Source organism: Stegodyphus dumicola, chromosome 9 (assembly GCF_044657685.1).
Source record: "Stegodyphus dumicola isolate Sdum_Otavi_A_Nest chromosome 9, ASM4465768v1".
NCBI lineage: Eukaryota > Metazoa > Arthropoda > Arachnida > Araneae > Eresidae > Stegodyphus > Stegodyphus dumicola.
In genome coordinates, this window is record NC_140776.1 from 58159960 (window position 1) to 58182274 (window position 22315).

The window sequence follows — 22315 nt, forward strand, 5'->3', positions numbered from 1 at the left end:
AAATCAAAAAATTCATAAATCTCCAAATTCAAAATTCTGTATACAAACTACTCTTGTAATTTCCAAAATGTTAAGAAGTCACCAAATTTAGCAAAAGGGTTTCTTCGGCCTAAAAGTTTGGGAACTGCTGCACTAAAGTATTGATATATTGTAAATGTGATAACTGATGCAAAAAGATTAGATATAATCATTTTTTTAACCTTTAAAGATGTTTTAATTGTGCAAAATGTCAAATTCTCACAAGATAACTACAAATCTCCTTATTTTTAAATGACTTTTAATATACGTCTAACATAATTATGATACCATCACATGCCAAACAAGTACTAATTTAGAAGTCAAACAATAAAAATCAGTGTTATATTTTCAAATTTTCACAGGACTAGTTTCATGTGAAAATTTGAAAATATAACGCTGAAATTTTGTTGTCTGACTTCTAAATTAATATGTCTAGCATGATGTGCTAAGCACATAGCAATTTGAAATAATACACCAGCTGCTATAAAAATATTTCCAATGTGGAAATTTAAATGCTGTCATAATATGAAAGCATTTACAAATGAAAAAGTTAATTTCTATACAGTAGCATTTTTCGGTAGCATTTCCTGCCAACCAATCCTGCATACTCTTTCACAAGATTTTCATCATTGGCATGCCTATTTAAATTTCGATAGACTGGATAAATCATTGGTCTCTTATTAAAAAGAATCAATACTTCTTTCAAATTTACTACTCCGTCAGGGTCTCCTATAAAGAAAGAAAAGAATTTTACTATGTACTCTTAACAAATAACACCTAGACTGTTAAGTCTCATGTGTATTCATAATATATATATATATTACTGCTTTGCTTGATAAATTATATATATATACATATGATGCAGAGACTACAATATCATACAAATGTCAAAGAAATTGAGCAAATAGTAGTAAAAAGGGGAGAATTTTTAATTTTAGGTACTGCTTAGATGTAAAAATCAAATAAAATATACTTTAATCACTTACTTTGCAGTTTTTTATGAATGGATCTTTCTTAAAAAAGATAATACTCAGAAATTAAAACAGAGATTAAAGATTAATGGCAAGCAGAGATTAAAACAAGAAGCATTAAAATTTAATTTTGTGCTACAAATTAAATATACAGTGCATTCATATATACTCCTACAGGTTACACGAAATGAATCCAATATGTTGCAAGATTAACGCTACCCTCTGGTGTATATTGGTAAGGTAATGGATACATATGAAAGTAGTCTAGCTTGAGCTTCTCTTTAGTTTGAAATAAAAATATATAAAAATACATATTTCTTTAGTTTATGAAAAAGCTAGATAGTAAATATAAAACTAAAACTGAAATCTTATTCTTTAAGGCTTGCCACTTCATAACAGAGATTACTGGTTAATCAGCAAAAAATATGTACTCCTGCTAAATAAATAATAACAAAGGCAAAACATGGAATAATATAAAAAGTATTTAATGGACACACGTTACATTGATTCAAGAAATTAGTGTGGCATTACTAGACAACATACCAAGCAATAAAGCAAAGACATACACATGTATAACAACTAACAAATCACAAAAGACCAAATGGGTTAGTAAAATGTACAATGGGAACATCTTGCTAATAACGGGTACGATACCCTCCACCTGAAATGCATGCTTGACAATGGTAAGGCAAGCTGGCAACAGTGTTGTTGATTGCTTGTTACAGCAGTAGTGCCAATTCCAGTAGTAATGCATATTGGAGCTCGTGAAGGATTCCTACAACCTGCTCTCATTGTCCTAATATGTCCCACACATGCTCTATGGGATTCAGGTCTGGTGATCTAGCAGGCCACAGCAGATGTGAAATGGTTTCATTCTCCAGATAAATCCCCACCATTTTGAGCTCTATGTGGGCAGAAGTTACTGTTAATATATATTGCATCGGAACCTACTGTAGAAATAAAAGGACACACAAGAGGGTGTAGAATTTCGTCACAATATCGGACAGCTGTGATGCAACTATCAGGAACCACACAGAAGTTGGTGTGGCTATTCGTTACTCTCCTAGCCCATACAAGTAAGCCTCCTCCTCTGTAATGGTCTCTTTCGACATGTTTGGTGCTTAGTAGCATGTCCGTGGCTGTTGCCATATTACTGCCCTATTGCTCTGGATATCAAATCAGGACTCGTATGTAAAAAGTTCATGGTTCCACTCTCTTGCATCCAACTATGATGTTCAATAGCCCAAATCAATTGTGTTCTGACATGCAATGGGGAAAAAGGAACATAAACACAGGTTTTTGGATGTATACTCCACTTTCATGAAGTTAGCACATTAGACTTATAGTTCACTTTCATGCAGTCAACGGATTTGGGCCATCCTACAGCAGCAGAGAGCTAATTAGTGTTATGCTAATTAGTGATCTACCGCATCTTGCACATAGCTACAGAAAGCAATTGTCTACTACTGTGGTAATCCTCTAGCATCCACAACCATGTCTTCTACAGGGCTTTTGATCACTTTGATAATGATTTCATAGACTATTGATGACATTACAATGCACATTCAGCTCTCCTGCAACAGCAAATTACCTTGCACCAGCTTGCAACATCCTGACAGCACTCCAACACATTTCATTGAGCAAATGGTGTCTTTGGCTACTGCTTTCCACTCTGACTGTCTCAGAATATATGGAATTATCGTTGCTTGCGAACTGATACATAGGCCCAGCATGCTTCTTTTTAAGGGGTTATCGTGCGACTGCGGGATTGCGTTTTATGCTAATTTTGGTTGCCTACTTATATTTGGTGATGCAACTTCTACCTCATATGTAAATTGTATATTCCATATTTACATTTGAATTTATTTACTTTTTCTTTTAGCATTTGTTGCTAATTTTTTTAGTGTATTTTCTAATGTTTGGCAATATTTTTTCCCCATATATCAGTCTTGAAATAAGAAAAAAGTTTCTAATAACTTAAAATTGAAATTGGGAGTTATAAAAAAATTATTAGAACTATTGTATCCTTAACATAATCACAATCATTTCATCTCATATTCCTTTAGAAATTATTAAACCAAAAACATTTTTCTGAATGACGGCAAAATGCACCAAAAGTATAAAAAGGAATAAGTTGTCTACACCACTCTAAATCTATTATATTTATTCCCTGCTATAATTTAGGAAGTGGGGGGGGGGAAGAAAAGAAAAGTAAAGGAAAAAAAATGTAGAAAAACTTATGCAGGATATTTCGCAATAAAAGCACTTCAATTTTAACATGATGTAATAAATTACTGTAATTATTATAAAGGTGTTGTCCAAAATAATGGAAACATGTTTCAAAAAGTTCATTTTGTTTCGCTCTGTCTACACAGTAATCCATAAAAGCAGCTGTCACTTATTTTATATGATTATTTTAGACGTATTTTTTAAGATTGTTTAAAATTGTAAAAATTTCAATAATAATTTTTAAATTTTACAATGAAGGAAAATAACTGACATAACAGAATTTCAAATTGGCAGATTTTTATTACCCAGCTTGGTAGTGCATCTGCAACTACATCTGTAAAATTATTGGGGATATTGAAAGGTATTATATCCATGACAGCATGACAGCAACATAGAATATTCTTAGCAAAACACCATCTATGAAACACAGTTATGAAACAAAATTTATCCAGAACAGCCAGAAAGATGTTAAACAGAAATGTTATATCAAAAAGAAAATTCCTTTAAAAGAAAAAATGTTATTGTTGAGCTTAACATGCAACTACAGAACATAATTTCAATTCATACAGTAAAATGGGAACTGCTAAGAAAAATATTGACAGCAGACCTGCTATCTGAAACCCTCTTGTTTAATAAATAAATGCAAAATAGAAACTATAGTGCTGCCAGGAACATAAAATACAGAATCTATGAAAAGTACTGTTTTCAGATAAATCAATCTTTATACTATTTCCTACCTCAGGAAGACAATATGCATGAAGAATATCAGTAGAAGCTAATAATTACTGGAGCTGATTAGTAGAAGCTGCAGTTAAATGTGATGACTCAGTTATGCCTTGGAAACTTATAACACAATTTTCAGTAAATTCAGTGAGCATAATCACTGTATTTAAATACACAGTGGTTCACACTGCTTGAAAACAAAATGAGATATTGTTTTTCTCTCCTAGTATCTCTTATATAACTGGAGCAGTTTCAGACAGTAGAAGAGTATTAAGTGTTTCCACCATTCAGAACTTATATAGCTCCATTCCTGAACAATTTTAGATGCCAAATGTATCCCTACACCATATCAGGCACACGACACAATTCTTCATATTTTTAACCGTTTCCATTATTATGGACAACTGGTGTATAACTGGTATTACAATAATACTAATAACAATAATTTAATTTAATAAAATAAAAATATTTTAAAAAACATTCAAAAGTGGAAAAATTAAATACTTAAGTGATTATGCATTCAAGATTGGAAAATTAAATAAACTTTTAGAATATAAGCATTATATTAATGACAAAAATTTGGAAAGAAAGAACTCAAAAACTGCTTCTCATAATAATTATTAAATATACCTCATAATAATTATTAAATTAGCAAATAAAAATTTATATTATATACCTTTGCTGGAATCTTCTTCCAAACGCTGATACTTTGCTACATCTAATTTAGGCCTACATTTTTCAATTGGTTGAAAGATGAATGTTTCTGGGCACAGTAAAAAGGAGGGAAAATACTGGCCCTGGAAAAACATAAAATCCAACTTTCACCTTCAGTAACACAAAGCACAAAAAAAACATGAGCTGAAATTTAATTTAATCTGGAAAAATTTATACTTTTTAAAGCAATGATGGCCAATTCAAACTAATCAAAGGCCAACGAAACATTCTAACTAGCATCACATATTTAAAATCTTCTTTCATAATTCAGTACTAAAAATAAATATGCTATCAATTGATTATAACCTTATTTGGGTGCCAATGATTATTCTATTTAAAATTTATATGAACTACTCATTAACAAATATATGATAATTAAAATTATATGAATTACTCATTAACAAATATATGATAATTAAAATTATATGAACTACTCGTTTACAAATATATGATAATAATAATTTGTTACTCTAGCAACAAATCAGCTACAGCTTTACAGCTTTTAGTCAATCACAAAGCTCCAAACAATACATATTCACTGTTAAATTCTCATTTTAATGGAGTCGAAAGCAGGATTCCTTACACAGAGAAAGAAGTTCTCTTGCAAGCTTTTGGATTTTAAACAATTGAAAATCTAGCAGTTTCAGCTTAGAGGCATATAATGTGTGACCAAATGCAACAAATATTTTACACAGCATGGTCACATATGGAAACACAAGTTGCCACTCTACAAATTTAAACCATACAATAGACTACTAAGACAGACACAGCTTGAAGGTCCTCACTTGGTCAACACTAATTCAATGTGTTGAATTCAATGAACAATTCAATTCAATGTATAAATATTAAATAACTTCAATTAAAAAAAATAACATTAATGAGTAAAACACCAATAAATTAATATGCAATCTTTTAACACAAAATTTGTAAAAGTTTTACTCACTAATACTTACAATGCTCTTTCAGATTCTGTAATTTTGAATCTGCTTGATACTTTAACTAAATGAACAGAGAATGTAGACTTATTTGGAAGTGATTTAAATCAGAAAGCTATCTTTTACACCAAATTTGTTTTATAAAAAATATAACTAATTTAACTATCTGATTTATATGCTCTTTCTAATAGTTGGATAAGATCTATTTTGATTTTATTGTCTTATATGCTGAAGCATTACTTCCAATTCATTCTCCAATACACTGTGAATCATTCTTAATTATACATAATGAAAATAATAAAATGAAATACATAAAACAATGTAACAAATAATGTGTGCATTAAGCACTTCATTGAATATTTTAATGAAATTCTTAAGGGGATTATGTATTCATTATTATTTTATGGTGTATACTAAGATTTTTATTACATTCTCAGCACAGACTAATTTTTACATAAGACATGTCTGCACACTTTTCAGCGTATTTTTGTACTTCATTATCGTACAAAAAAAGAGGGGTAATCTATGCAACCCCCCTGAAATCTGACTAAATTTCATTATTATTACACATGAAAATGAGCTCAAAATAGAAATTTCAATTAATCTGTTTAAATACTGTTAATTAACTAATAAAATTCAAATTTTATAACCAGAACACAAAATTTTAGTTCTTTAAATTTTATGTTGACAATCATGAACAAAATAAAATATTTTCACATATTTAATGTATTTAAATAATTCTTAATATCTGATTTTGGAGCGAGAAAGAACTGCAATTGAATTAAAACAATGAAAAAAATTATACCTTATATCTCATCTTAACACATGAATGAATGTAGAAACCCATGTAATAATGCTGAAGAGCAGGATACCTGATGTTAAGTTCACGGGTTAAAGCTATTTCTCTGAAAATAATATACACAACAGAATGATATTCTGCACTTCCATTTTTTACATAATTAAAAAACACTAAATATAATAAAAGTTTATAAAAAAGTCAGGCACAAGTAACTCCTATTCATAACTGTCACAAAAAGCTATATTAATACCTATCTTTTTTCCATCTGCATGTTCAAATATTTATACTATAGTTATAGTATCTTCATTTCCTGCTAAGAATAATTCTACCTATTTTCAACATGTTAATCTATTCTATGGGGCCCAACCTTGAAATATGAAAAACTGGGTGCTTTTAGGAGGTTTTCCTGCTGCCCTGCAATACTATCAGAAAGAATTCCAAATAGTTTTAAATTTACTTTATAGTTCGCAAGTCAAGTTACCGAACTATTTATAAAATGATTCTCATGTAAAATATTTAATTAGATATTCTAAACTGTACATTCTTTGGCTACCTTCATTTTGCAGTTTTTTTATACTTTTATACTGAGAAAGTCCCGAATAGAGAAGGAAAGCATTTACTTATTAAAGTACTTAAAATAAGGAGAAAGTAAAATCAACAATTAATGTACATACTTTTATGGTGATAAATTTGTCAGTGTATCATATATTAATGTAAAATAAAATTAAATACAAAGATTTTAATTGATTGTACACTGGTTGAATAATCATAAAAATTCTAGATGTATATGGTAGATTTGGATGAAATAAAATTTAATAAGAAATTTTATCTTAAAAATCACTAAGGCTGGGGAAATAGAATTTGCACAATCTGAGTTTTAATAATTCAGTACATTTAATTTATTTCTGGGAAACATTTTTCTTGTAAAGGCTGAAAATTAAAATCCAGGAAATTTAGCATTCTACTCTGAGACCATGATATGTGATGAAAAACTTGAAGGTCTCTCTTTAAAACCACAAGGAATGACAGCCATACTATTCTGGAAGAAGTTTACTAACATTGATACTTTTTGAAGAGATGTCAAGGCTGACTTAAAATAAAACATTACAATAAACCTTCAGCAACGTACATAAAGCACAATTCTTTGTAAAAGATTTGTCACTATTTTCCCCAAAATGAAATAATTTGGAGGTGCAAAACACAATGCCCTGACACTATAAAAATTATAATTTCACTAATATCCTCCCCTGACAAAATAGAATCTCATAAGTTAAATGTCAGAGCACACTGATAGTCCATAGCTTATTTGTTACCAGTGGAGTTTGATTTCTAAGAAAATTTTTATTAATCAATGATTCTACTAACTTTCTGCTGTTAGCTTTTGCTAATATGAAATAAGAAAGTTAAAACTATGATGAAATACTAAACAGACATTCTCCTTTCATGTGAAGAAAATTTTCTTGGCAAAACAAAACTAAGAATCATCTAGAGCAGGGTGGCCAACCTGCGGCTCGCGAGCCCCATGTGACTCTCTATAAATGTATGCGAGTTCTCTCTTCATTTTTGTGTTATTAGATTTTAAAAAATTATTATCGTTCCATATATGTTTCAAAACGTCTTTTAAATTACTGACAATTAATATGAAAGACTAAGTGCAATGTTGTAACTAATTTCATTTCCGTCCAAGTTAAGAATGATATGACTCGTCAAAATCTGTGCGAACGATCATAAACAATGGCATAACAGTTCCATTCATCGGATTTTCATCCCCTTCGACTGCCTCGTGAATTATGAGAAACATATGGGAGTCAAGGCCAAATAGCCTTGTAATGAATAGTTGCAAGAAAGCGCAGGCTGTATGTACATTAAACATTATACATATTATAAGGTATAATAATCCTCACTTGAATAGATAGCATCATTTTCTGTGCCATTAAGTTATTGGAAATGCAAAACATTTTGAATGATTAGATTATCATTTCAGCTGGAATCATGATTACCATTTTGGCATCTTTTTATCCCCCATGAAATTAAAATTATGCCCGGCTTTCTAATATTGCCACTTTGGTTTTAGCAGGTAAATCAAACTGTATCCATTCTGACCAACAGGTTGCGCATTCACCTTGAACAGCTTAATTATGCAGACATCCAGTGGTTATACAGTGCATGTCAGCTCTCCTGGGGTCACAGAAAGTGTTACTTTTGAACTTTCTGCATGCTTTTTTACCACTTCTGAACGATGTGGTAGAAATATATTGCTAATCAAAAGGGGAGGTTTTCCTAAAAGTGCACCTGGTTTTTTGCACCATATATTTTAAAACCAGTCAATTATTATGGTATCGTCCATCTAACCATTTTTCTGAGTGCTATCAAGAGCACCTGACGGATATGCTGTCTTTTTTGGTAACATTTATCATTTGAAAATAATCATGAAAGGCAATTTACTGCCATTTACTAAACAGGTTTCTTACCTGTTTAGTAAATGGCAGTAAGTTGCTGTGAAACAAGTTTTCTTATGACCAGTCATTTTTACAGGAATTGTTTTTCTATTTTTTTTTATTAACAATGAAATTTTCAGGGAGATCAAAAGTCATGGGAGTTTCATCCATCCTTCCTATTTGAGATATTATAAAAATTAGTTATCTTTATTTTTTCATTCACATACTTTTATTTTTTAAAGTTTTATTTTAGTTTATTAATTTGTCTTCAAGGTGAATCGGCAATTTTTGTTAAATTCTGGTACGAAGGAATAAACATAGTCCATAACAATTCACGAATCTTGTGCATCAACATTGTGATGTACTAAAAGTTATTTACAGGAGGAAATTTTTCATGCTTCACAAGTTTCATAGATTTCAAACATATCACAGTTTGGGTTACGACATAACTGTGCTATCTGCTGTCTAGAACCCAGTCACTTAAGATTTTTTATAGTTCTGGGACAGATGCTGATCTATGACAAAGGGCCTTCTTAGATTTAGGGGTTTTCTTTAATATACACATTTTTCCTGCAGTCACAGACCATCTTCTCATTCATGCCAAACTAATGTGATGCAACACAGTTGTTCATACTTTCTGCAAATGAGGCTACTTTCAGCTTTAATTTCGCAGTGTCTGATGTTCTCTTTTGTTTCACATATCTCACTGGGGGTATGTGGGAAGGAGTATATGGCTTTGGAAACAGCCATTTTTATAGATTCCGATAAATCAGACATTATGAAAAGAAGGAAAAGTAAAAAAGCATGTGTATGATCAAGATACATAAGATGTAATCAATGACTTATTCAGTATGGTTACAGTTATTGATACGATACAGTTATATTAACTAAAGACTGCCTCGTGGATATTGTACAGATTGAATTGGTCTGTGAAGCCAGATGATGAAGTGAAATAATAATAAAAAAAAATAAAAATAAATAGCAAGATAAATACAGAATTTTGTGTTTGTTCTGTAACAGCGACATATTTAATAATCAAGTTCACCAACAACAATAAGTTGACCCTCTACTTCAAGTCTGATTTTTTCTTTCTTTAAATTTTTTACTTATACATGGTTATATATACGGTAATATTTCAAAAAGTTCATATATATATAAAAATTTTAAAAACTTATACACAAGCATTATTAAATGCACCACTCAATTGTCAGATAAATAATTTTTTTGAAAATGTTTTATTAAGAAATGGATTACGGTTTTTAACGAAATACAATAACAAAATTATACAGCAACAATTCTAAAATTAAAAAATTTACCTCAAAGCAGCATATGTTCCTAAAGACAAAAAACTGTAACTGGGATCATAATAGAAATATACAGAAGAGACACAATAAGGCAAAATATCAATGACACCAACAGCTATCAATTTGTTGTCTAACCAATATTGCTGGTGAAATGATCCATAGCCACTCCGACACAAAATATCATCACAATGCTGAAATGTAAAAAACATGCTCAAAATATTCAGCAGATTTAAACAGAGCTTACACTACTATGCAGTATGTCATATAAAGACAGCATTTCAAAAGTATTTATGCTAATCACAAAAAATTTATATACTGCCATTTTATGAATGAATAATATAGTACAAAGTCTGAAATCTGGATGTTCGATATCTGGAATGGTCAAATATCTAGACCTCCAGATCACCGGCATTTTTTTTTTTTTTTTTTTTTTTTTTTTTTTTTTTTTTTTTTTTGTTCCTTAAATTTTCTGAAGACAGGAGGAGACAAAAAGAGAATTAATTTTTCAAGAGTAGCAGCTCACTTTAATATATGCTTAATGCTTCAAGGATGCACAATAGACATTTTTTTTATAATAAAGCATGTGGAGGGTCTTGTTTCTTAATTTCACTTTGGCATTAAATAAAGGACCTCCATGTCGAAGAAATACAACCATCTAATAGCATAAATGAATATGATCACTAATTTGGCTCTGTAGCAGTCTTTTTGCTCAGCATGATACATCTCAAACTGAAAGATTTTGCCAAAGTTCATCGCTGATTTCACATCTACTGAATAACATATCATCTTGATGCTAAAATGGCAAATTGTTGTTCCCTTTTTCTCTCTCACTCTTTTTTTTTTTTTTTTCCAGCACACTGGAACTCATCCAGCACATGTATATAAGGAGCTGTTCTTGAACTGTTGGCAAAAATTTCTGTTGCATTGTGATTTAGGCTACCTTTCATTAACTGAAAAAAAATGTTTCGCCGCAGGATTTGAGCTCATTACGAGCAACTGTCAGGGTTTGAAAGAGGTAGTCTCATTGGATTGAAAGAGGCAAACTGGAGAATGGCTCGTCATATGAGTTGAAGCGATGAGGTGATTAGAAGATGCTGGTGGACAATGGCAGATTTAACTGCCGTGATAGTAGTGGTCGACCTAGGGGCACAACAGATTGGGAGGACAGGGTGATTTTCATATCAGTTATCACAGCACTTGATTCATCGCTATCAGCCATTAGACATGCAAGCCGCACACTAGTGTCCACCATGACCATTTAGAGATGGGTGATAGTGCTAAATCTGTCCTCATACCGACCGTTACGCCACCTGCCATTCACGCCTACACACTGTCAAGCCAAATTACAGTGGTGCTTGGCTCAATCAGGTTGGAATGATGCTGAATGAGGACGTTTAGGTCTTCAGCGATAAATCCCACTTCCAACTGTGCTGTGACGATCATTGAAGACGTGTCTGGAGACGCCCAGAGTAGAGTTTCAATCCTGCTTTCACTATTGCATGCCACACAGACCTTCAACCAGCTGTTATGGACTAGGCTTTAGAGTCGGTCAGGAAAATGACTGACTCTGACTCCTACTCCCTCATATATATATATATACAGTCAAAAGTCTTTAATCTGGACATCCATAATACAGACCTCAAAGCTACAAACTTTCTGCGCATGCGTAAACGCATAATGCGTCTACGAAACGGATGGTATAAGCTAAGCTAAAATTATCTAATTATCTATTTCAGTTAATGTTGCATATTGCGTTGTTCCGTAATTTTCTAATTGGATCCGGCTTATTATTTTTTGCAGACTGTTAGAGAAATTTTATAAAAGTAAGCTTGAACTTTCGATTACGTCGAAAACAATTTCCTATTCTGGAGCTGCCAAAGGATCTACAAAGCGAAAGCTTGTTTCGATGTACATCAAACAAAAAGTGGAACTGCTGCAAAAAATGGATAAAGGAATGACGAAAGTGACAGAGAGGTGATTTGTTTCTCTAACTATTCCGAAATCTGTTTATCAATTTCGTGCTGCTCTGGATGGGGGGGGGGGGTGTCGCGGCACACTATGAACTGGAAGTTGATCTGTCAGCACTATTCTTATCTTCAGGGCAGATGTTTTTATTTTATTCAGCTTATAATTCCTTACTAAATGTAGTATTTCATCTCGATGTACTCCGTCTTTGATATGATTTAAATCAAATTCCTCCTCATTATAAATATCACGAATACACGTCAAATAGTTTTCTGGTTGCAATTTTCTAATTTCAACTATGCGTAATGTATGCTTTACGCATGCGTGCATTGAAAGAAATGTTTAATAAAGTAACCAAATAAATATCAAGCTTTTTTTTTTTTTGTAAATTTTGATATCCTTTAGATCATAATTGCTCTTTATTTCATAAATTATGGTTTCATATTTTTAATTTTATAATTTCTGCATGCCATCTTACCAGATTTAAACTGATGATCTATAATCCGCAATCGCCGAAGTCCCGACGAGTCCAAATTAGACTTTTGACTGTATATATATGTATATATCAATATTAATTGAAAAAGAAAATGTAAAGCGAACTGGTAATTAGACGTAAGAAATATCTGGGCAATGATTACTTGCTTTTAATTTAATTTCTTTTTACAATTGAAATTTTGTTATTCATGATTTAATTTAAGTCCCCGTTAAACATTTTTAACAATTTACATTCAAGTTACTTTAAAACAATTTTCGGAATTAAAACTTACTATGGGTTCACAATATTTAGATAATTCTACTAAAATTAATCTTAGGAGATAATATAATCATTCTTTAGTATATGTGTAAACATATATACATGAGTAATAGCTTATTTTTTTAATATAAAAGAAGTAATAGATGCTACAGAAGAAAATTGATGGCATATCAAATTGTTTATTTATATTAATTAGCATTTATTATAAAACGGGAAGGCTGGCCTTTGTTATTTCTAAGAAACAGTATAGCTTGGGCATGATCTTCTTTGCCAGAGTGCCATGGATTCGATTTCATACACTTCAGAGCTGAGAAGAGTCTTTCCACACTAACTTGAGGATGAGCTGTTACTGTTAGGGCTACTTGGCTACTTCTTTTAACACTCCATCGGGCGCATTGATCCGACAGATAGAGGCGTGTCAAAATCTCTGTTTTTGTCCCCTTAAACTTCTTCTCACGACCTTGACCTTATCAGTATCTGTCCATCTGGCCACCCCCTCCTTTGGAATGCAGTAACGACCAGTTCAGTGTAGGAGTATTTCCTGTTTTTAAGCTTATTTAAAAATTTGTATCTGTCAGATACACACGCCTGATAATGTTTGTTTCCTGAAGCTTTATGGAAGTATCGAGATTTCTTATAGATTTTTGATTTATTTTTCCCATTACGAGTGCTAAACGTTTTTTAGATTTGAATAATCAAAAAGACCTTGAACTAGTCCATAATATTCTGTTCAGGGATGGAAATGAGGAATTAAATGCTAAAGAAGTTGATGAAAGTGATGAAGAAGTGTATATTTTAGAAACATTTGAAGTGGATTCTGAAAGTATTGAAAGTTATTATAATGATAATGACTCAGAACTTGATGATGATGCTAACAATGGTGATTTTTATGTAGGAAAAGACAAAAGCACTAAATGGGCGAAATCGCCCGGAAGAAAAAATGTCAAAGTTAGATCGCAGAATATTACCACAACCTGGAGTAATCGGAAATGCGAAAGGTACAAAAACTATATACGACTTTTGGAACTTTCCCCCCCCCATTGGAAAATATTGGAAAAAATTGCGAAATACACTAAAAAATACATTTCTACAATTTCTACAATAGAGAAAGAGATGCAAGACTAACAGATATCATTGAAATAAAAGCATTTATAGGTTTACTTTTATTAGCTGGCGTTTTGTGAAGTAATCGACAAATTTTGGAAGAACTGTGGTCTACTGATGGAATGGGTATTGAGATGTTTAGAAGGGTAATGAGTCTGAAGCAATTTAAATTTCTTTCAAGATGCTGTAGATTTGATGATAAAGAGACGAGGAACGAGAGAAGGAAAACAGATAAATTAGCAACTATTAGAAAAATTTGTGGGAAAATGTAAGTGTAATTATAGCATGGGATAAAATGTTACGATAGATGAGAAATTAGAAACCCTTTTCGCCAGTACATTCCATCAAAACCAAATAAATATGGCATTAAAATTTTTGCAGCAGTTGATGCTAAAACGCTTTATACATTGAAATTAGAAATATATGCCGGAAAACAGCCCGAAGGCGCATTTAGTGTCAGTAATTCCCCACTAGATGTTGTTCTGCGATTATCTGAACCAATTTTCAACAGCGGTCACAATATCTCAGCAAATAATTGGTTTACCTCTATTGATGTTGTAAAAGCCCTAAAAGATAAAAAAACTTTCTTACGTTGGAACATTAAGAAAAAATAACAAAGAAATACCTCCCTGTTTTTGCGAAATCTAAAGGAAAAAAAGTACATTCAAGCTTATTTGGTTTTTCTAAAAACTGTACTTTAGTTTCATACATACCGATAAAAGGCAAAAATGTTTTGCTTGTATCAAGTATGCACTTTGATTATACTATAGATGCAGACACTGGAGATGAAAAAAAGCGAGATATAATCACATTTTATAATGCTACAAAATGCGGTGTTGATGCTCTGGATAAGATGTGTGGAACTTATAATTGCGCTCGCAATACAAGGAAACTCAAAAGATGCTCTACACGTCAAACAAGTAAGAAAAGTAGATTGACCCAATATTCCTGCATAAGATGTGCGAATATTTTTGTTAGGAACATGCAGTAATGATGTGTCAGAAAGGTTCAAATGAAAACCAAACTTAAATTTAGAATCAAATTAAAGAATAACTGATTTATTTTGTCATTTTATATTATGTATTTTTATGTGATATTAATTATTTGTGAACAACTGCCATATTTAAAAATTTTTTTCAACTCTACTAACATGTTTTATTGTATGTGTTTTTAAACGGCATTTTAACCTGTGTAATAGTGATTGTAAATAATAAATAAAAAATTTTAAAAATAAAAAAAAGAAAGAAAGGTCTGGATGTAAAAAGTCTGGACTTAAAAAGAATAAAAATAGAAGATTTAAAGTAATACAGGTCACCAGAAAACATGTAAAATAGATATGTATCTAACAGATACAGTGCTTGCAGCTGCTGGATCACAGTGCTTGCAGCTGCTGGATAACATCATGATGGAGTGTTAACTTTTCAGGATAGATTTTTATAAGTTCTAAAAGAGGTGTATTGCAAGTACAATCATATTTCTCTATTTCTTCAAAGGCCATGGAGAAATTTTGTTTGTATTTGTATTTCTTCATTTTTATATCTAAAGGCTTTTGGTTCTTTATTTTCATTTGCTTTGCCTTAGCCTTTTCAATATTGTCCAAAAATTTTTCTCAAAATCTAATTTATCACTGAAAGAGGATGGTAGAGACTCAATTGCAATGTCTGCAATTTGACTGTCCTGTCGAATACTTCAATTGTTCCGAGAATAATTTCATTCTTAATGAAAATTCATATATGGCTTTCTTTGCCTTTTTAATATGTTTGTCATCCAAGAAAATTCGGTGTTTCAGATCAACATACATTGAACTCAGCAAGATCTCATTGTCTAGCAAACTAGTTTCTCTTTTCTTCATTTAAGAAATGATTCCTTCTGAAATAAATCCTCCATTTCAGAAAGAACAAACATCACATTCTTTCATTCTCGCCTCCCATCAATTCTTCAGATTGCAGTATTTTTGTGGCTATATACGGTGTAGAAAGAAGAGTTTCCAATTCTGCAAGATCATTTCACAGTCTTTCTGTTACGAAACATTAGGGTTATCCAATCTTCTAAAAACGTTCTTAATTCTAACAATCTCTTTATCATCAAATATTTAATTCCTTATCACGTTGCTTGATGAATAATTGCTCCTTTCCCTGCTCGCTTTCTAAGAATGGCATCAATTTTGGGAGTTCTTGCTGCTATTGCTACTTACCTAAATTTACCAGTGAAATTTGTAACTAAATGAATCAGTTTAATCACTAATGGCAAATATCACATCCATCTGCCTCCCTTATATTTATTTATTAATATGTCAATAAAATAGAAAATAACTATTTATTAATGTATGGACTTCATTAGTCCATAAATAAAAATAATAACTCAGCTTGTCATTAATTTTTTTTTTTCAATTCATTTTAATTTCATTTCAAATTCAAACTGTCCAACAAAAACTGGAGTCGACCTGTTTTTAACGACTTCACCTCCGACTCCTTTTACCCCAAAATCTGCCTGACTCTGATTCCAACTCCACAGCCCTGGTTATGGTCTGGGGTGCCATTTCCCTTTATAACTTTACCTCTTTGGTCAACATTAGAGGCATACTTACAGATTACATACCTTAACAGGTAAATAAAAGGCTGATCACAGCTCCCCTCCCTGACACTATGAAATTCTACTCCAGAGGGGAATCCCCCCTCGCAATTGAGAACCCCTGACATAGACAGATAGATCGCTATTATCATTCCAGAATTATATGTTCTGCAACATATTTAAAAATTGGGAAGGCAATATTATTTTTACAGTGTTATTGATTCATTAGTACTTTCCGAATCCATGTGTAGTCTACTTGCCCCTTCTTAATTACTTATGAAGATTTATTGTTTCTTCTCTATAAACTATAATAATCAAAAGGAAAAAATAATTTTAATATATACTAAAAAGTGTTCCATAACTGAAAATGAAAATATACAGAAGGGATCACAATATAAAAAATGCCCTACAAATTAAGTCAATGTTAAAAATTCACAAATAAGAGAACAATTAATAATCATGCAATAATGAAATAAATATAATTATTACCTAATAAAAATTATTTAATTTAAATTTATTTTTATCTATTAAAATAGCAACATACATTAAATAAAATAACTTGAGCTTGTTCAAGAGAATACATGCATACAATTGCATATTACACATACAACACATATAAGACAATATACATATACAATCTTAGATAACAGTCAAGTTATACAGAAATAGCAAAAGTACAAAATAAAAATGATATATGTGTATTTTTCTCACTTGCACTCAAAGATTTAATATAGCCTTCACATAACCGAAAAGGGAAAATAATTCCAAAATTTAAGTGAAGATCCTGCATGCATAAATACACATTTTTTAAAATTTATTTAGCAAATATATTATAAATAAAATAAATTAGTGTAATTCAGTAATGTCAGAAACAAAGAAAGTACCTCGAGGGGTGTTTCAACAAGAAAATCTCCATAAGAATCAAGACTACATTCCTCTTCTAAGTCATCATGAATAGTCATTTGATATTTTTTATACACAGCATGTGACTCTTCCATAGTAGATATGAATATGTCATTTTCAAAATCTGAGCGTACAAGTCGTAACTGAATAGTGAAAATAAAATAAAAACTCACAGAATAGCTCAGGAAAAATTATAAAACAAAATTAAACTGGAAAGTGCTGTGTAAGCTAATTTGTATATATTTTGAAATTTAATTCTTAACCAAATTATTTGTACATCAAAAATACCATATGCTTTATCCCTCCAAATCAAAATTCTTCAGAGAAAAATTAAAAAATACATTCAAAAACAACTACACAATGAAAACAAATGTGTTTTCTCCTTGAAGAAATACTTCTGTGAGATTCCATCAAATGCGTATAGCTTTTCAACAAAACTTGCACCAAACTCAGAATCTAAATTTTGCCCAATTTCGAAATTCAAGCCTCCATCTACAAAAAAGCCTTATTTCAGCAGCTGCAAGTATTACACTTGAAGCAAGGAAAAAAAAAAAGAAGAAGCAGATAGCAAACAAGGGAGATCCTTTTTGAAATAAAAATTCCAAATTTAAAACTTCTAAATGCATCAAAACACTAAAAAAGCATTATAGGCAATATGTAACACCCCCTCCCCCAAAGAAAAGCACTAAGTGTTACATTAGCAAAATATGCTTCACTTAAAAAAATATCATTTTGCATCATGAATATACAAACAAAAAATATACCCATGAGAAAATCAAACTGATGAATACGAAAATTCAAGGTAACATATTCTGATGCATAAATTTAGGTGACAAGGAGAAAAACTGAAAATGAAAATCAAAACTAAGGATGAGGGAATAGAACACATGTGCTCACAGGTTAATGCACAAAAAATTTACTTTCATTAAAAGATCCTGTTTGCACTGATGAAGAATAAGATTTACTTTCAGGAATTTTTTAAAATTTTACCTGAAAAGGACTGTTCACCAAAAAACGGTTATACTGTTTCTTTGAACACTTTTCAGCAGTATCCTTGTGAACAGACATCTGATATTTTTTATACACCTCATAAGACTCTTCAAAAGTTTGAGAAAATAGAGGATTTTCTAAGGCTGAAGGAACCAATCGTAGCTGAAAGCAAAATAAAATTGCTTTTCACAAACACTTTCCAGTTTTAAAATGTGTATTATATTAAGGACATTGTGTATTATACTAAAGACAAAGAACCAAGAAATACAAACAAGAAAAAAATTACAATAATAACAAAACAATGACAATGAAATTTTTAGTTCAATGCTAATAATCTTTAAAATTTAGTCTTATTTAGAAGACAATTTTAAACAAAGAATTTGTTGCTAATACTGCAAGTATTTGTTTTACAAAGCATGCAAAAGTATCATTAACATTGGAAACAAGAATTAAGAGTTGACTAGCAATCCATTTATTCTGCAACATGAAATTGCAGGGAAAAAAGTTATTCAAAGAAAATAATTACAGTTGTATAAAGCTGAACATGCATAAGCAATAAAACTGTCTATGCTATGATGATCAGTGACTTAATTTAAATTTATATCAACTCACTAAGCAAAATTTAAGCTGATTCAAAAGTTAATAGATCTATATTTTTCGCCCATTCTGGCATTAAGGAATTTATTTCTTATAGTAAAATTTCTCTAAATCAAGCTCATTCAAGCCAATTACTGCACAACTATGCAAAGCTTCCCATCAATTCAGTAACTGCTACTTGCAAGTATTACTGCTAAATTAACCATTTTTTATTTCCCATGTTAATAGTACTTTTTCCTGTTATGTTCACATAAATACTTTAAAAATATTTGATCTATTAAGAACTTTACTGACTTCTTATTTCAGTTCAGTTCTGTAATGTAGCTTTTAATTTTTCTCTTGGCAAGGATTTCTTCTTAAATAACTTGTACAATGGATGAAAATTTAATGATGATCACAGCAACCAGCTGGAAGTGGTGGATGAAAATTTAATGATGATCACAGCAACCAGCTGGAAGTGGTATTATAAGTGATCTTGACAGGATTGGAATAAATAAACCTTCTGCTTCCAGCCATAAATAATTATCCTTATCCTTCCTCTTGCTATGAAAGCACATTAATGTTACACAGACAGTGCAGAGTTGCTAATCGATGAAGAAAAATGTTTCTCAACTTACAGCATTCTTGACTTAGAACTGAGAATGTAAAATCACAAGGAGTGTTACTTGAAATTTTCGAAGGGTGAGCTTTCTGAGGTGCAAATGCATTACAATAATGCATAAAGAAGCAAATACACAAAATAGGCAGAAATGTGATAATATAAACAATGTGCCTAGGCCTGGGCAACCTGCCATTTCAAATGTAAAAGTGATGGCTAAGTATGATTTCCTGGCTAATGACTGATGCCAGTCTGCTCATGAACATGCATGCAAAACCAATTTCAATCATATGATCCTCTTCTCAACATCCTGGAAAATGTGATTATGGATACTCAAATCTGCAGCACACTGAATGTCTCACGAAGACTGAACCTCGGAGCATTCAAAAGCCTGCAGGACCCATCTCGAATGGCACAGTCACAAAAAGAGTAAACTCCAACAAAATGCCAATGCCTTCATGAAATTCAGGCATACTCATATAAATTCAGTTGCAGTACATGGTGCTACAATGGTTCTCTATTAGATTTGGGCATACTTCAGTTACAATGTAATTGCAATTACATAGAATTAAAATGTAATTGCAAATACAATTAAAGTATTTACATAGTAACTATAATTTCAAATCTTTCAATTAAAATGTAATTATAAACTCCATTATTCTCCATGAGATTTGGGAATATTTCAATTTACAATATAATTGTAATTACAATGTAATTGCAGGTACAATTAAAGTAATTACAATGTAATTTGAAATCCTTCAGTTATAATCTAATTGCAATTATACATTGGCAATTACAATGCACTTGTATTATAAATTGTATAATTATAATATAATTGTAACTGCAGATAATGCAATGCAACTCTAATTACACAATTTATAAATTACACTACACTTAACAACTATAATAAAATTATAACCGAAGTTGTACTGTTTTATGTACATTAACTAGAATTACAATGCAATTCCAGTTAAACTTGTTAGCATTTATGGTTTATTTACAACTTGAAGGAGGCACATTATTTTTACTTATGATAAAAAAATTTTGTCCTCGGAAAACAAACATACAATCATGCCTCTGAAACTGCTGAATGAATTAAATGTAAATAATCTAGAAGTAGCTTTCAGGAAGTGCTGTCAGTGTGTGAAATATAAGATCTTAATTTAACTTTCTTGTGCCCTCGCATATAGCATCTTCTCAGAATATTATCATTCAACAAAGCATAACATCTTTCATTATTCTTCAATATTTAAGCTATTTTTTGACTGAATAAAGATAGTGATTCACTGTAGTTACATTAATTACTGTAGTTATGTTAGTTAATTACTGTAGTTACGTTAGTTAATCACTGTAGTTATGTTAGTTAAAATTATAATTAATGCAGCTATAATTGCAGTTTTAACATAATAACGTTTAGAATTACAATATAACTGCAAAGCAATTAAATTTTTGGCTTAGCAGTAATTGAGTAGTTAAGACTTATTTTGAACAGTGGTTATATTGATATGGGTTTGAATTCTGGGAACAATGTTTGGGTATCTTCATGGTTTTCTATCCATGAGTACAAATGAGTTTTCCTTAGAAAGTCCTCTTCAAAAACATCCTTACTCTTTTATGTTTTGCTGTTCTCAATTAAAAAACAATCAGCTTATACTTTCCGCTTAAATAATGCCCACGTATTGATTTTTATCTGAAATACTTCTGCACAAGTAGTTTCCTTACAGTAAACCTTCTTTCACAATTCATTACAAATATGTTTTGTATTTAATAAAGGCCTAATTTATAGTTAATACCATAACTAGAAGTTGCATTTCATACATAATTTAAGGAGGACTGTCTCAGATAGAAAAATACTGCCATTTTTTCTGCCGACAACTATTATTTTCAGACACTTCTTCTTAATAATATTATGCTTGCTTATTTCTACCTGTGGTATTCCTGAGGATGTGAAAAATAGTTCAGGCAGGTGAATCATTTCTAAAAAAATAATGTATTTTAACTATTTATTGATAACATTGGTTGTATTTAATAAAAGCATATTTCATAGTTATTGTCATAATAATTATGCAGCGTGGTCATGGACAGAAAATAATTCCATGTGTCTGCAGGCAACTGTCAAATTCAGACACTTCTTTTTAGTAATAATATGTTTTTTATTTCTACCTGAAACTATTGAAACTAGTTCAGGCAGGTGCATTCACCTATAAAAAATAATATGTTGTAATTATTTATTAAAAATATGAACTATATTTAAATAAAGCCTACTTTACAGTTAATATCATTACTGCTAGTTGGAGTTCACTCAATAATCATGCAAGATGGTCTTTGTTAGAAAATAATTCCATTTTTCTGCAAGAACTGTCATCTTTAGATACTTCTTTTTAAGAATAATATACTTGTTTATTTCTACCTGAAGCTATGGAAACTAGTTCAAGCAGGTGCATCCACTTGTAGAAAAATAACATGTTTTAATTATTTATTGAAAATATGGACTATACTTTAATAAAAACCTGTTCCATAGTTAATACTATTACTGAAAATTGAACTTCACTGAATAATTATGCAGGATGATCTCAGATGGAACATGCGGCAATTTTTCTGCATTTCAACATCCACCAGCAGTCATGCTGTAAGATCACTATCATTATTAGGCCCTGATTTAAATCTTGGGGAATGGGCTGGCTGGACAGGTCTATCCATGG

The 22315-nt window shown here is 31.0% G+C and overlaps 1 protein-coding gene across 3 annotated transcripts in view; it reads right to left on the reverse strand.

Annotated features, from left to right (window-relative positions):
* Positions 1 to 257: 257 nt before the first annotated feature.
* Positions 258 to 22315, reverse strand: part of Ate1 (arginyltransferase 1) — a 79166-nt gene continuing 57108 nt past the window's right edge. Inside the window, exons 9-13 of one of the 3 annotated variants that reach the window (XM_035363159.2) lie at positions 17410 to 17571; positions 10144 to 10322; positions 6396 to 6495; positions 4618 to 4738; positions 258 to 747 (exon numbers count right to left, since the gene is read on the reverse strand). In XM_035363159.2, coding sequence (XP_035219050.1) covers positions 569 to 747; positions 4618 to 4738; positions 6396 to 6495; positions 10144 to 10322; positions 17410 to 17571 — 741 coding nt within the window. In that variant the 3' untranslated portion in view covers positions 258 to 568. Of the gene's footprint in view, positions 748 to 4617; positions 4739 to 6395; positions 6496 to 10143; positions 10323 to 17409; positions 17572 to 18418; positions 18581 to 22315 lie in introns of all 3 variants that reach the window. The other 2 variants (XM_035363160.2, XM_085823493.1) reach the window with 2 other exon arrangements.